Below are 12321 nucleotides of genomic sequence, written 5' to 3'. Positions count from 1 at the left end.
ATTTAGGGACTATTGTTTGCTTTCTTTCTTAGAATTTTGGCTGATGTGTAGTTTCGGAAAAAAAAGGAGTTATTGTTGCACATGCTATAGGTTTTCTGTGGTTAGCTCTTTCTTCTCGATTTGGTTTTCGCTGCTCCCTATTGTGTTTGTGGAACAAATTATATGAACTTGTTAGGCGAGTTTCGATAGCATAATCTTCGTTGAGTTGAGAGCAAGTACTCATGTTTAAACGGTCTATAGTCTATGACTTTGTTTTTACTTGTAAGTACGGTTTTTAATTAAAGTATTTCGTCAAAATACTATTTAAACTAAAGATGCTGAACCATACAAAATGTCTGTATTTTGCTGAACTATTTAAGTGTGTATTTGATGGGATAATTGCAAAAAAAAAAATATCCCTTATATATATATATCATTATCATTTTTCTCATATATTTATGTTGCTGGCAAAATATATTCCACATTGCAAAATTCGCTATTTATATCCTTTATTCACGCGGTCACGCGCGTGGTGTGAACGTCACACGCGGCTAAAGAACAAAAATAGCGATTTTTTCAAACATGTGAGATATATTTTGTTAGCAACATAAATATAGGACAAAAGTGATAATGGAGTATACATAGGATATTTTTTTTTGCAATTTTCTCTGTATTTGATTGATGTTTGGAAATAAATTGATATTTATTTACAATGTAATATACATGATTAAAAATTTATATAATACAACTAAAAAAATATAAAAATTTATACATATTATGTATTATTAGTCAATAAAGTATTTTTATGAAAAAAAGAGAAATTTTGAATGTGTATATATATTATTAGAAAAAGATAGAAATAGAACATTATAATCGAATTTTTTTTTGAGAGTACTTGATCTTATTGCTATCCTTTGTTCCTTGCAAGGCGTGGCCCATTTTTATATGGCCGAGAATTGTTAACTAACTGGTTTAGGGTTCAGGGTCGAATTGAATTGAGCTTTTTATGTTTACCTTTTGGGTTCGGGTTGTTAAAAGATTTGAGCTCGACACAACATAAATCGAAAATTTTGTTTCAATAAATTAGTTCTTACAGCAATTTTTTTTTTTTAATTTTTATTTAAAAAAATTTATTTACTTAATTATTATAAAAGTATTTTTAGTGTTTTTTTTTTTGAAATAAATTTTTCTTTAAAAATGATGTATAAATAGTATTATGAAAATATATAAAAAATTTTGATATAAAATATTAATTTAATTTTCTTAACACGTTCCCCACACTCGGGATTTTCAATGCCCCCCTTCCTTCAGTTAATCTCAGAGAACTTGCCAATTTTAGTTCACAAGATTGAATGGCCAATTCTCCCCTTTGAATGCATAGCATTTGGGGTCTTTCCTCATCGTGTGTCCACGGGACAAATCCTATTTGAAATGAATGGTGTGAGTTTGTCAAATGCTCGACAAGCCGCTAAACATTCTTTAACCGATAAAGCTGAAGTTTGGTCATGTGTGTTTCTTTGAGTTTGGTTTGGGAAATTTGATTTGACTTTGGTATTATAATAATATTTGATAAGATATTTTGTGAAAGAAAAATTATAGGAGTATTTTTTTTTATTATTTTTTTAAAAAACGCATAGTCTAAATAGTAAAATATGAAAAATTTTCTTCAAAGAAACACAAAGTTTATAGCATGTAGGCTTTTGACAAGTTCAAATAATTCAAATTGAGTCAATTTTATGAACATGTCGTGTGCATTTTTAATATATACTCAACACATAACTTCAAAAGAAAGGTGAAAAGCAAATCAAAGAGAAATAAATATCAAACAAATATAGACTTAAATGTATATTAAACATTCGCCATTCAATATATATTCAATTTTATCAAATGCAATATTATTTAAATTTTCTATGGGATTCAAGAACGAAAGCCAAACAAAAAAACAAGAGGACAAGAAGTTTTGATAGCAAAGTGTGAGGCAAATTGGCGGAAGGAGGACGAAGAAGAAGACGACGATGATGACAAGGATTGATGATGTATACATGTGTGTATGAGATGCATCTCACATAAAAATTAAACAACAACAATACGAAATGCGACTTTGTATCGAACTCAGAGTGTGCTCGGAAATTTATAGTTTTAGGTGTTTTTATTTTGAGGTATATATAAAAATTGTGAAAATCTTATTTTTAGTGTGTTTTTGTTAACATTTTTTTTTTTTCTAAATTTTGTTATGAGTATATATTATATATTGTTATGTCACTCTAAAATACTAAACAAACACACTCTAAGTTTTCACATTGAATAATAAACTTTAAATTGTAATTAGCGATTCATATAGATATAAATATAACTTGATACCCTCTTCGTTCTAATTCAAAATACTTTTCTTTTTTTTTTTTTTTTTATCATTTTCATTGCCTTACTGCAAAAGTATCTATTTTTATTTTAACAAAAGTAATTCTACACTCATACCAAAATATCATTGACTTTTACTTAAATTACAAAGATATTATTACATATACAATTATTTATACGGGACAACAATATCAAAACTTCTTACATACTTCCACTTGCTAATAAAATACTACTACTATTTTTTAATCTAATATAAAATCCCAAATGGTACATTGAAAAGGGATGGAGGGAGTAAGATAATATTAATTTTGAATTTAACATAAAAAATAAAATATATTCCATCAGTCCGCCTCTAAGGGTCATATTTATATTTTGCGTCGTTGTACTTAACATTAAAAATATCCCTATATTTGTATAATTTTTTTTTGTACAAATGTCATTCTATTAATATTATAAGACACTAATGAAAGTATTTTTTTTTAATTATTTCTTAATTTGTACTACGTTTTAATATAATAATTAATACTCAAATATCAATACGTAAAAAGTAAATGAGACCCTTAGAGTTGGACGGAGGTAGTATGTAATTGATTTTATGTATTTGAGACCAAAAAAAATTGGAGGATCGTAAGAATCCAAGCGAATCCGACGTCCAAACAAAAATAAATCTAAAACTATCAAAGCAGACAACCTTCCGTATAAAGCAAGTAATTTGCAAAACCACAAGACGAACAATTATCTAATGAAAATTCTAGAACATGAACAAACCAGTAGTTTAAATACGCAGTCATTCCTTACTGAAATTTGCAGAACTCAAAACTCGAATTTAGAAAAAATAAAAATGGATCAGTTCTCTCAAGCAATTCTTACATTAGTCTCAATTCTTGTAGTAATTTTTTCGATCTGCTACTTCAAATTGCTGTCCAAATCTGCATCAAAATTCCCACCAGGGCCAAGTGGTGTGCCGATCCTCGGCTATCTCCCATTTATCGGCGCTGATATGCTCCGTAAGTTCTCCCAACTCGCGAGCAAGTACGGAGAAATCTACATGCTTCGTCTTGGCAACAAGCTTTGTGTTGTGATCAATTCTCCGTCACTTGTGAAGGAGATTGTCCGAGATCAAGATAATGTTTTCTCCAACAGGTCCACGCCGGTTGCTGCCATGATTGCGACTTATGGCGCGAAGGATATTGCGTGGTCGCCCAACAACTCCGAGTGGAGGGCGATGAGGAAGGTTTTTGTGCGCGAGATGCTAAGCAATAAAAGCCTTGAGGTTTTTTTTATATAATCGCTTTACTTTTGGTCGTTTATTCGTAGACATAATTCTTTTGAAATAGTACTTTATCTCACTGGTCGTTGCGCTCTTATTATTTTAATTTTGCATGTAACACTTATGTGTCCTTAGGTAAAGTGACGCGTTGAGAATCCACATATTACAAGAAAAAATTATTTTTGTAACAAAATTTTTTTTGTCTCTAAATCTACTTTTTCCATTACTAATGACATTAGAGACGGAATTAGAAATGAAATTACTTTAGCTACGTGAACTTTAGGGACGGAATTCCGTTACAAATATATTATTTTTTTGTAGTGACAATGCACGCTTCATTAAGCTATGTTCAAATTTAGGATTATTAGAATGAGTGAGATGATTATTTTCTAGCCGATTTCACTTACATGACTAAAATGATAAGATGTGCTATTTACTCGAGAAAATTGCATCTTCTATGTATAGGTACTCCATCTATCTCAATTATTTGCTAGTCATGCTTCATAGTTTTTTAGTTGATATAATTTAGATTTTTTATTTTTATTTTTTGAAGGGGTATATTTTTATGGGAGGTATAAAAAATTGTGTAGAGAATATAAAAATAATGAATGTGTGTGATATATTAATATTTTTTAAAAAAATATGTGTATTTTTTTGTTAAAAGAACACACTTATACATTAATAAAAATTGTATACAGAAGATTACTTAAACTAGGCGAAACTAAAGAAAAATAGAAAAAAATTTGGCGTATATGTATAATATAATTTATTTTGTTCGACACTTTCCTTCACGTGCAATTGATTTTGTTTTGTTTTGTTTTTGTTTATTATTGTGGTGTCTGAGTTTTTTTTTTTTGGTTAATTTGTGTTTTTATCTTGAATTTTTATATAAAATAGTTGTTGAATATTTTCTACGAAATATTAGTATGCATTTATATTAAAGTTATGAGATCGCGTGGTCAAACAAACAAAAAAAAAAAACATCGACGAGAAGAGAATAGTCTTAATTAGTATGTACAATTTATATTATTAAATTTCATCAAGTTATATTGAAATGATATAAAATACTCTATACATTATAATTTCTAACATAAACCACAAGCAGTTTTAAAAAGAATGTATAATTTTATAATTTTGAAGATATATATTAGTTATTAAAATTTATATATTACATGGGAATGAGACTGTAGTCTATTGGCGAAGCCTTCAATTCTTTGACCTTTTAAGTCGATATTTTCTCTTTCTTCTTCCATGTGTTTAGCTCTAGAGAAATTTGGGAGTAGAGGATTTAGTGCCGAGAGTTTCTATTCTAATGGTCAATCTATTATTAATTTCATCCCCATATTTTTTTTTTCCCACCTCGATTCATATCAATATCTTCACAAAGTCACATCTTAATTTTATTTCATGTATAGGTCTCTTACACTCTTCGAAAGAACGAGGTGAGGAAGGCCATTCAACGTGTTTATAAGAATGGAAAGGCAGCTGTCGAGATTAGTTTGCTAACATTTCAAACCGAGATGAATGTAATAACTAGTTTGCTGTGGGGTGAATTGCTTGAAGGAGAAGACGAGGAAATATATGGAAAGAAGTTTCGCGCGATTATCCCTAAGCTTATTGATTTGTTCGGGAAGCCAAATATTTCAGACTTCTATCCATTTCTGGCAGGACTCGATATTCAGGGAATAAAAAGACAGACAGAGAGCTATCTGCAAACTATAGATAGGATTCTCAATGATATCATTGAAAAGCACAAGAAGAAGTTATCGGAAGGTGTTAATGAAGAAGGGAAGAAAGACTTTCTTCAAATCTTGTTAGAGTTAAAGGAGAAAGAGAAAGATTCGATAAGTGACACACAACTCAAAGGCTTGATGTTGGTACGCTTCAATTATGATTAATTGGAAAAAAAAAAAAAAAACTAAATGATCATCTTATTTGAAAGTTTAAATTAATCAAAACATGAATTATCCATATATTTTCATTTGATTCTTTCAAGAAACATTTACTCAAACTCTTGTGGATTTTGTAGGATATTGTTGCTGGTGGAACCGACACAACTGCGACTACAATGGAGTGGGCATTGGCTGAGCTTATGAACAACCCTATGGTGATGGAGAAGGCGCAAAAGGAGTTATCCGAGGTTGTAGGATTAGACAACATTGTCGAAGAACACCACTTACCTAAGCTAAAGTACTTAAATGCTGTTCTTAAAGAAACGTTACGCATACATCCTACCGTACCCCTTTTGGTCCCGAGATCTCCATCCCAATCTTCCGTAGTTGGGGGCTACACCATTCCTAAGAACGCCATGGTTTCCATAAATGTTGCCTACATCCAAAAGGGTCCTCATTTTTGGAATAATCCACTGAAGTTCAACCCCGAGAGATTTCTAGGCAGCGAATGCGAGTTTAGTGGTAATACATTTCATTATCTTCCATTTGGATCGGGGAGACGGATGTGCGCTGGCCTACCCTTGGCGGAGAGAATGCTTATGTATTTTCTAGCTTCACTTGTGCATTCTTTTGATTGGAAATTACCGAATGATCAGAAACTTGATATGTCGGAGACATTCGGGATGATATTGAGGAAGAGTGTTCCCCTCGTTGCCATTCCTAATGCTCGATTGCTCGATTCGAACTTATATGTCTAATATATATTCCTAATAAACTACTTGCATTTTCATTTTCATTTTCATTTTCATGTATGTACTCATATTTTCAACTAATTAATATTTAATATAGGGTTTGTTTACTTTTGGTTATGTATATACATATTTTTTATATTTTATAGTTTCAATATTTTTGAAGTGAAATAGATGTTGAATATAAAACTATATACATATGCATAATATATATATATATGTATTGTGAAAAATAGAGATTAAAAAGTATTCACATATATATATATATATAAACTCAAAGTAAATTGACATTTCTTAGAACCATTTTTTAATGTATATTTTAAATATTTTATTTTTATTTTTATTTATATAAAACTTAAATAATTAGGTTCGTATTTATAATCAAATATCATTTTTGGATGAATTAAAAATTTTGTACAAATTTTAATTGAACGTAATAAATAAAATATGAAATGTTTATATATATATATTTTTATGCATTTTTAGTAAAATCTAAAAGGGTGTTATATAATTTACCAAAATAAGATATGATTTTATGGTAAAGTATTTAGATCACCTATGATAGGTTGTAGGTTTGATTTTTGCTTGTATCATTTGAGGAATTTTTTTTTTAATTAAAATAATAATTTAAAAAATTTTTGGCCTAACAAGGTACAACTCAATTTCAAAACGGATGATGCTCGGGCCTAGTTTTTCAGACTTGGTCTCAAACCGAACTGAATTATTATTTTTTTAAGTGGATAAATATATATTATATACACAGTGTTAATATGTGTAAATTATATTTTTATCTTTTATAATATTAAGAATATACGTGTTTGTGTGTATATTAGGACCGACGAATCATGAAAAATTATAAATATATGTAATTGAAAATTTACTTATGTAATTATGGTTAGTTATTGTTTTTATTATTTCCGTTGTTTATAGGGGCAAATCACAATTGAAAAATAAAATAAATAAAATACGGAGATATGTTAGCAAACACATGACTTAAAAAATAGGCACGAGCGCAACCCAGTTTAAAATTATACTAATTTATTTTTTTTTATAAAATTACTATTTTTGTTTCGGGTTTATACAATTATTTTTTTAATTTTTTTTCTAATTAAAAAATAAATTATATTAGTTCAAATACATTAATTAGAGTAAAATTTATTTTTTGATAATAAAAAATTTGAATTGAATAATGTGTTATGCTATAAGTAGTATTAATATTTATTTTGTAGGTTATATAATAATCGAAGCTGACCCAATTAACACGATAATCGAAGCTATAAATATATTATTAAATTCGATTTTTTATTTTTAATTTTTACTCGTGACTCATGTAAACATAATAAAGCCTTTAGGGTAGTTGGTGTTTTAAAATCAATTGTATATTTTATTATATAGCAAATTATATTATTGCATTTTAAAGAACACTTAGTCAACGTTTATTTTTTAATTTAAAATATTTAGAAACTGATATATTTTTCATTTAAAACGTAACATTATTACTAAATTTTTTATCATTTAAAATATTGTAGAAATTAAGTAGCAAATGCAGATCTCATCAACAATCCTACGGTGATGGGAAGGCACATAAATAATATATTAAAATAAAAATAATGTGTACGTATATGATAATATAATTTAGTTACAATAATTACATTAACATTGACTTTCTGTTTAATAAATTTAATTTGTTTATTTTTCCATTTTTTAGTGTATTAGGTATCATATAAAATATTATATTATAAAAGAAAATAATAAAATGAATTGTATTAATCATATGAAAATACTATATATATATATATCAGATTATATCATATGAATATATATATATATAATTATATCATACTCCCTCCGTCCAATTTCTATTATCCTAAAGTATATTTGTACGGTTTTTTAGGTGATTGTCTTTTTGTTATGAATTGACAAATTTACCCTTAATTGTACGGTAGAGATTAAAAGTAATAAATGAATGAAAGGTAAAAATGTAAAATTTGTGTTTAAAAAAGAAATAGGACAATAGTTATTGGACGTCCCAAATAGGAAAGTAAGACATTAGTTTGTGGACGAAGGGAGTATATCATATCTATATATATCTACTAGTTTATAATCCATGCTATGCACAAGTGATTATATAATGTGATATTTCATTTAATTTGATATTTTAAAATAATAAATTTTATTTTGACAATAAAATTTTATATAAAAATACTAAAATTATTTTATATAAAAAAGAAACTACAAATAAAAAATAAAAAATAAAAAATACAGTAACTTAACCAAATAAAGAATATTAAGCAAGTGAACTAAAGTTTCTTAAATATAGTATTTTAATTTAAACTCAAGTGAACTAAAGTTTCTTAATTATTTTAATTTAAACTCAAATATAATCGAGATGAAAAATAATTATTCATAATAACTCTTAAATTAAAATTTAAAATAAAATTAAAAAAATTTGTACCTATCGATGAATAAAATCTCGATTTCTTATCGCATTTTATTTTTTATCGATTAAAAATATTAATTACAGTTCATATAACAAAAGACTCAAATTTGAATATATTTAATTTTTTGAAAGACAAAAAAAATAAAAAATCATATTAGAATAGTAATATTCAGAATCAAATCAATTAGAAAAATATATATAAATAATAATTAATTAGTAAAAAATAAAAATAATAAAAAAAGAAATTAAAAAATAGATACAAAATAATAATAAAAGTACTAAAATAAAAACAAATTTTTTATATATTACTAAAATTTATCATAATTTCCTGTATGAATTTCTCTAATATCCTTTTAAATAAAAAGACTCAAAATTAACATATAATCTACAAAAATAGAGAAAAATATTTTAATATAATATTTAAAATCAAATCAATTAAAAAATATATAAACAATAAGAATAAAAGTAATAAATACAAATAAATATTTTATATATTAAAACTTACTATATAATTTTTTCTATGGATTCTTCAAATATTCTTTCAAATAAAAGATTTCAAATTTAAATATAATCTACAAAATTGAAAAATATACTATAATATAATTATTGAAATCAAATTAATTAGAAAAAATAAATACTTAATCAGAATGAAAAATTATGTTCGAATTTCAAATCTTTTTAATTGTCTATTTTGTTATTCTTATCTTTCTACATATTATTTTTGTTTTAAAATTTCATTGTGTATTTTATCTTTCAAATTGATTTGATTCAATAATATATTTTATATGTATTATAAAAAAACTATTTAATTAATAGTATATAATTTAATATAAAAATAATTCGTACATAGCATAGGTTACAAACTAGTATATATATTTGACAAGGGATTTCAATTTCTCAGTCACAATTTTTTTTTGAGTTTTATTTTATTTTATTTTTTAAATATTGAATTAGGAGAATAAATTAAATTTGTTAGAATAATAAATAATATAATAAAAATAAAATTTATTGGGATAATAAATAACCAAAATATGAATAAAATTAAGTTTTCATATATATATATACTTGAAAGATTAAGTCAAATAATCAAGCTAAAATTGTTCACAACAAAAATTACATTGATATTTTTGTCCAACACTACCCTGGTTCGGAAAAATGGCAATCACTGTTTTGTTCACCGTCAGATCAAGCTAAAATTTACATTAAGTGTTCGTAATTCGTTGCGTTTTCAATTCAACGGTGGATGTTTGATTGGATGTCTATAATGTGATCCGAAATTTACATAATGTGATAAAGTTTTTAGATTTATTTTTGTTGATCTTAATTTTTTTTTTTTTTTTTAATTTGTAGTTTTTCGTTTGTTGATTGAGTGGTGATTGAATGTTTTTATATGCAATTTTGAAAATATCTTATATTTAATTTGATTGTAATAAATATTCTACTTTGATCTGGACGATCCCTAGTGTTTTTTTTTTTTTTTTCCCTTTATCTTGAAGAGTTTTCCATGTGAAAAATATCTTATCTTTCATAGTTTATGTACATATATGATTCTTTATCATTCCTCATATTCTTTCAAAGAAGTAAATAATATTTTATAGTTTATTTACACATAATTTATGATACTTCTTTATATTCTTGTAAAACAATTGCATTTTCCCATCAATATATATATATATAGTGAAATTCTTATACTCCTCCGTCCGTTGACAAATTATTCATTTTTTCATTTTAGACTATCCTATAACAAAGTATTTATTTTATTTTTTAGTAATTGTACGATCTACCTAACATTAAAAATACTCTTACAACTCATAATATATTACACAAATGTCGTTACCTTTTAAAAAAAATGTCAAAAACATCCTACATACTTCCACTAAACAATAAAATAATATTATTTATTAATCTATTACAAAACTTTAAAGAAATATATTTAAGTGGGATGGAAAATATATATATATATATATTTATCACAAAATATCGTATCAAATATTATTTTAATTTCAAATACAAAATCAAAAGAAATATCACATGTACACTATCAATTAAATACATCATCCAATGAATTTTTCAAAATATGACCATATAACTTTTGTACTTTGACATTAAAATAATATATATATATGGAGATAAAATTGCAAAATATTATCTTGGTATATCTATTTTTTTTTTTATTTATCTTGTTAGCAAAAAAAAATATTGTATGCATTTGCAATAATCGTCATTTCTATTTAATTAGTATTAAAATTTTTAAATATAATTAAAGTTTATTATTTTTTCAAAATAAAAAAAGTATAATGAGATATGAACCTCTAGAAATGACAAAATAAATAAGACAAAAAAAATATATAAAATAATATTGTCGTTGAAACCTTCTTCAAATAATAATATGATTAGGTACAAGCATTAGTGGCGTAGCCCGGGGAGGCCCAAGAATATTGGGCCCACCTAATTATTTTAACTTTTTTTTTTTTTTTTTTTTTTCAAAATTGTGTATTATATAGATACAATTTTAGAATTAAATAACTACCACCCCTAATGATTTAATTAGAAAAATATTATTACAAATGCTTAATTTAATGCAGAGTTTGATAAGTCCTAGTCTAAGAAAATTGTAAAAAATTGGAAATAATTCAAGTGGATCAAATATTAGCTTAAATACACATGTTATTTGTTGTGTAAATTGCAAAACTAAAAAAACTTGAATGAGAGAATGGATCAATTCTCTCAAGCAATTCTTACATTAGTCTCGATTCTTGTAGTAGTTTCTTCGATCTGCTACTTCAAATTTCTGTCAAAATCTGCAGCAAAATCCCCTCCAGGGCCATGGGGTGTGCCGATCCTCGGCTATCTCCCGTTCATTGGCGCTGATATGCTCAGTAAGTTCTCCCAACTCGCGAGCAAGTACGGAGAAATTTACATGCTTCGTCTTGGCAACAAGCTTTGTGTTGTCATCAATTCTCCGTCACTGGTGAAGGAGGTTGTCCGAGATCAAGACAATGTTTTCTCCAACAGGTCCCCGCCGGTTGCTGCCTTTATCGGGACTTATGGCGCGAAGGATATTGCGTGGTCGCCCAACAACTCCGAGTGGAGGGCGTTGAGGAAGGTTTTTGTGCGCGAGATGCTAAGCAATAGAAGCCTTGAGGTTTTGTTATACATAGTCATTAATTCTTTGGGAATAGTATTTTATCTCACTCGTCGTCGCGCTCTAATAATTCTAATATTGTGTGTAATACTTACGTGTGATTATTTTCTATATGATATTGCTACTTACTTGAGAAAATTGCATCTTATATCTACAATACTTCATTTATCTCAATTATTCAATTCAAATTTTAAAAAGTTTTTGAAATTTTAATTTATTCAACAATCTATGGTTTTTGTTGGATCCTTTTCTAAAATTGTTAACAAAATTTATAGTATAAAATTTCTGATTATGATATGAGATTTTTATGGATTCTAAAAACACAAGCTGTATTATAAAAAATATATATATATGTACAATTTCAAAACCAAGGCTATTAGGTTTGATTTAGAGTTTTGGTTTCGCACAAAGTATCTTGTAATATTTCAAAATAATACTATGAAGGAAGTTTTTCTATTCTAATGGTCAACCTATTATTATTTTCCTCC

General features: G+C 26.4%; 2 protein-coding genes across 4 annotated transcripts in view; both read left to right on the top strand.

Moving 5' to 3' along the window:
- Positions 1 to 3100: 3100 nt before the first annotated feature.
- Positions 3101 to 6368, top strand: LOC127250731 (geraniol 8-hydroxylase-like). Its single transcript, XM_051274153.1, has 3 exons — positions 3101 to 3610; positions 5023 to 5484; positions 5637 to 6368. Exons 1-3 carry the CDS (start codon positions 3179 to 3181, stop codon positions 6255 to 6257), a joined length of 1515 nt encoding a protein of 504 aa, XP_051130110.1. The 5' UTR covers positions 3101 to 3178; the 3' UTR covers positions 6258 to 6368.
- Positions 6369 to 11331: 4963 nt separating this feature from the next.
- Positions 11332 to 12321, top strand: part of LOC127250735 (flavonoid 3'-monooxygenase CYP75B137-like) — a 38311-nt gene continuing 37321 nt past the window's right edge. The window contains exon 1 of one of the 3 annotated variants that reach the window (XM_051274163.1): positions 11332 to 11833. In XM_051274163.1, the coding sequence (XP_051130120.1) occupies positions 11402 to 11833 (432 nt within the window). In that variant the 5' untranslated portion in view covers positions 11332 to 11401. The remainder of the gene's footprint in view (positions 11834 to 12321) is intronic. The other 2 variants (XM_051274158.1, XM_051274160.1) reach the window with 2 other exon arrangements.

The sequence above is a fragment of the Andrographis paniculata genome, unplaced genomic scaffold (genome assembly GCF_009805555.1).
Source record: "Andrographis paniculata isolate CXL003 unplaced genomic scaffold, ASM980555v1 Contig37END, whole genome shotgun sequence".
In the NCBI taxonomy this organism is placed as follows: domain Eukaryota; kingdom Viridiplantae; phylum Streptophyta; class Magnoliopsida; order Lamiales; family Acanthaceae; genus Andrographis; species Andrographis paniculata.
This window is presented reverse-complemented; position numbering and strand designations above follow the sequence as displayed.

What these genes read in the sequence shown, in the direction of transcription:
- LOC127250731 (XM_051274153.1), top strand. Translation starts at nt 3,179, where the DNA reads ATGGATCAGTTCTCTCAAGCAATTCTTACATTAGTCTCAATTCTTGTA. An exon ending in TAAGCAATAAAAGCCTTGAG is followed by an intron (nt 3,611 to 5,022) that starts GTTTTTTTTATA and finishes TTTCATGTATAG; the next exon opens with GTCTCTTACACTCTTCGAAA. An exon ending in AACTCAAAGGCTTGATGTTG is followed by an intron (nt 5,485 to 5,636) that starts GTACGCTTCAAT and finishes TGGATTTTGTAG; the next exon opens with GATATTGTTGCTGGTGGAAC.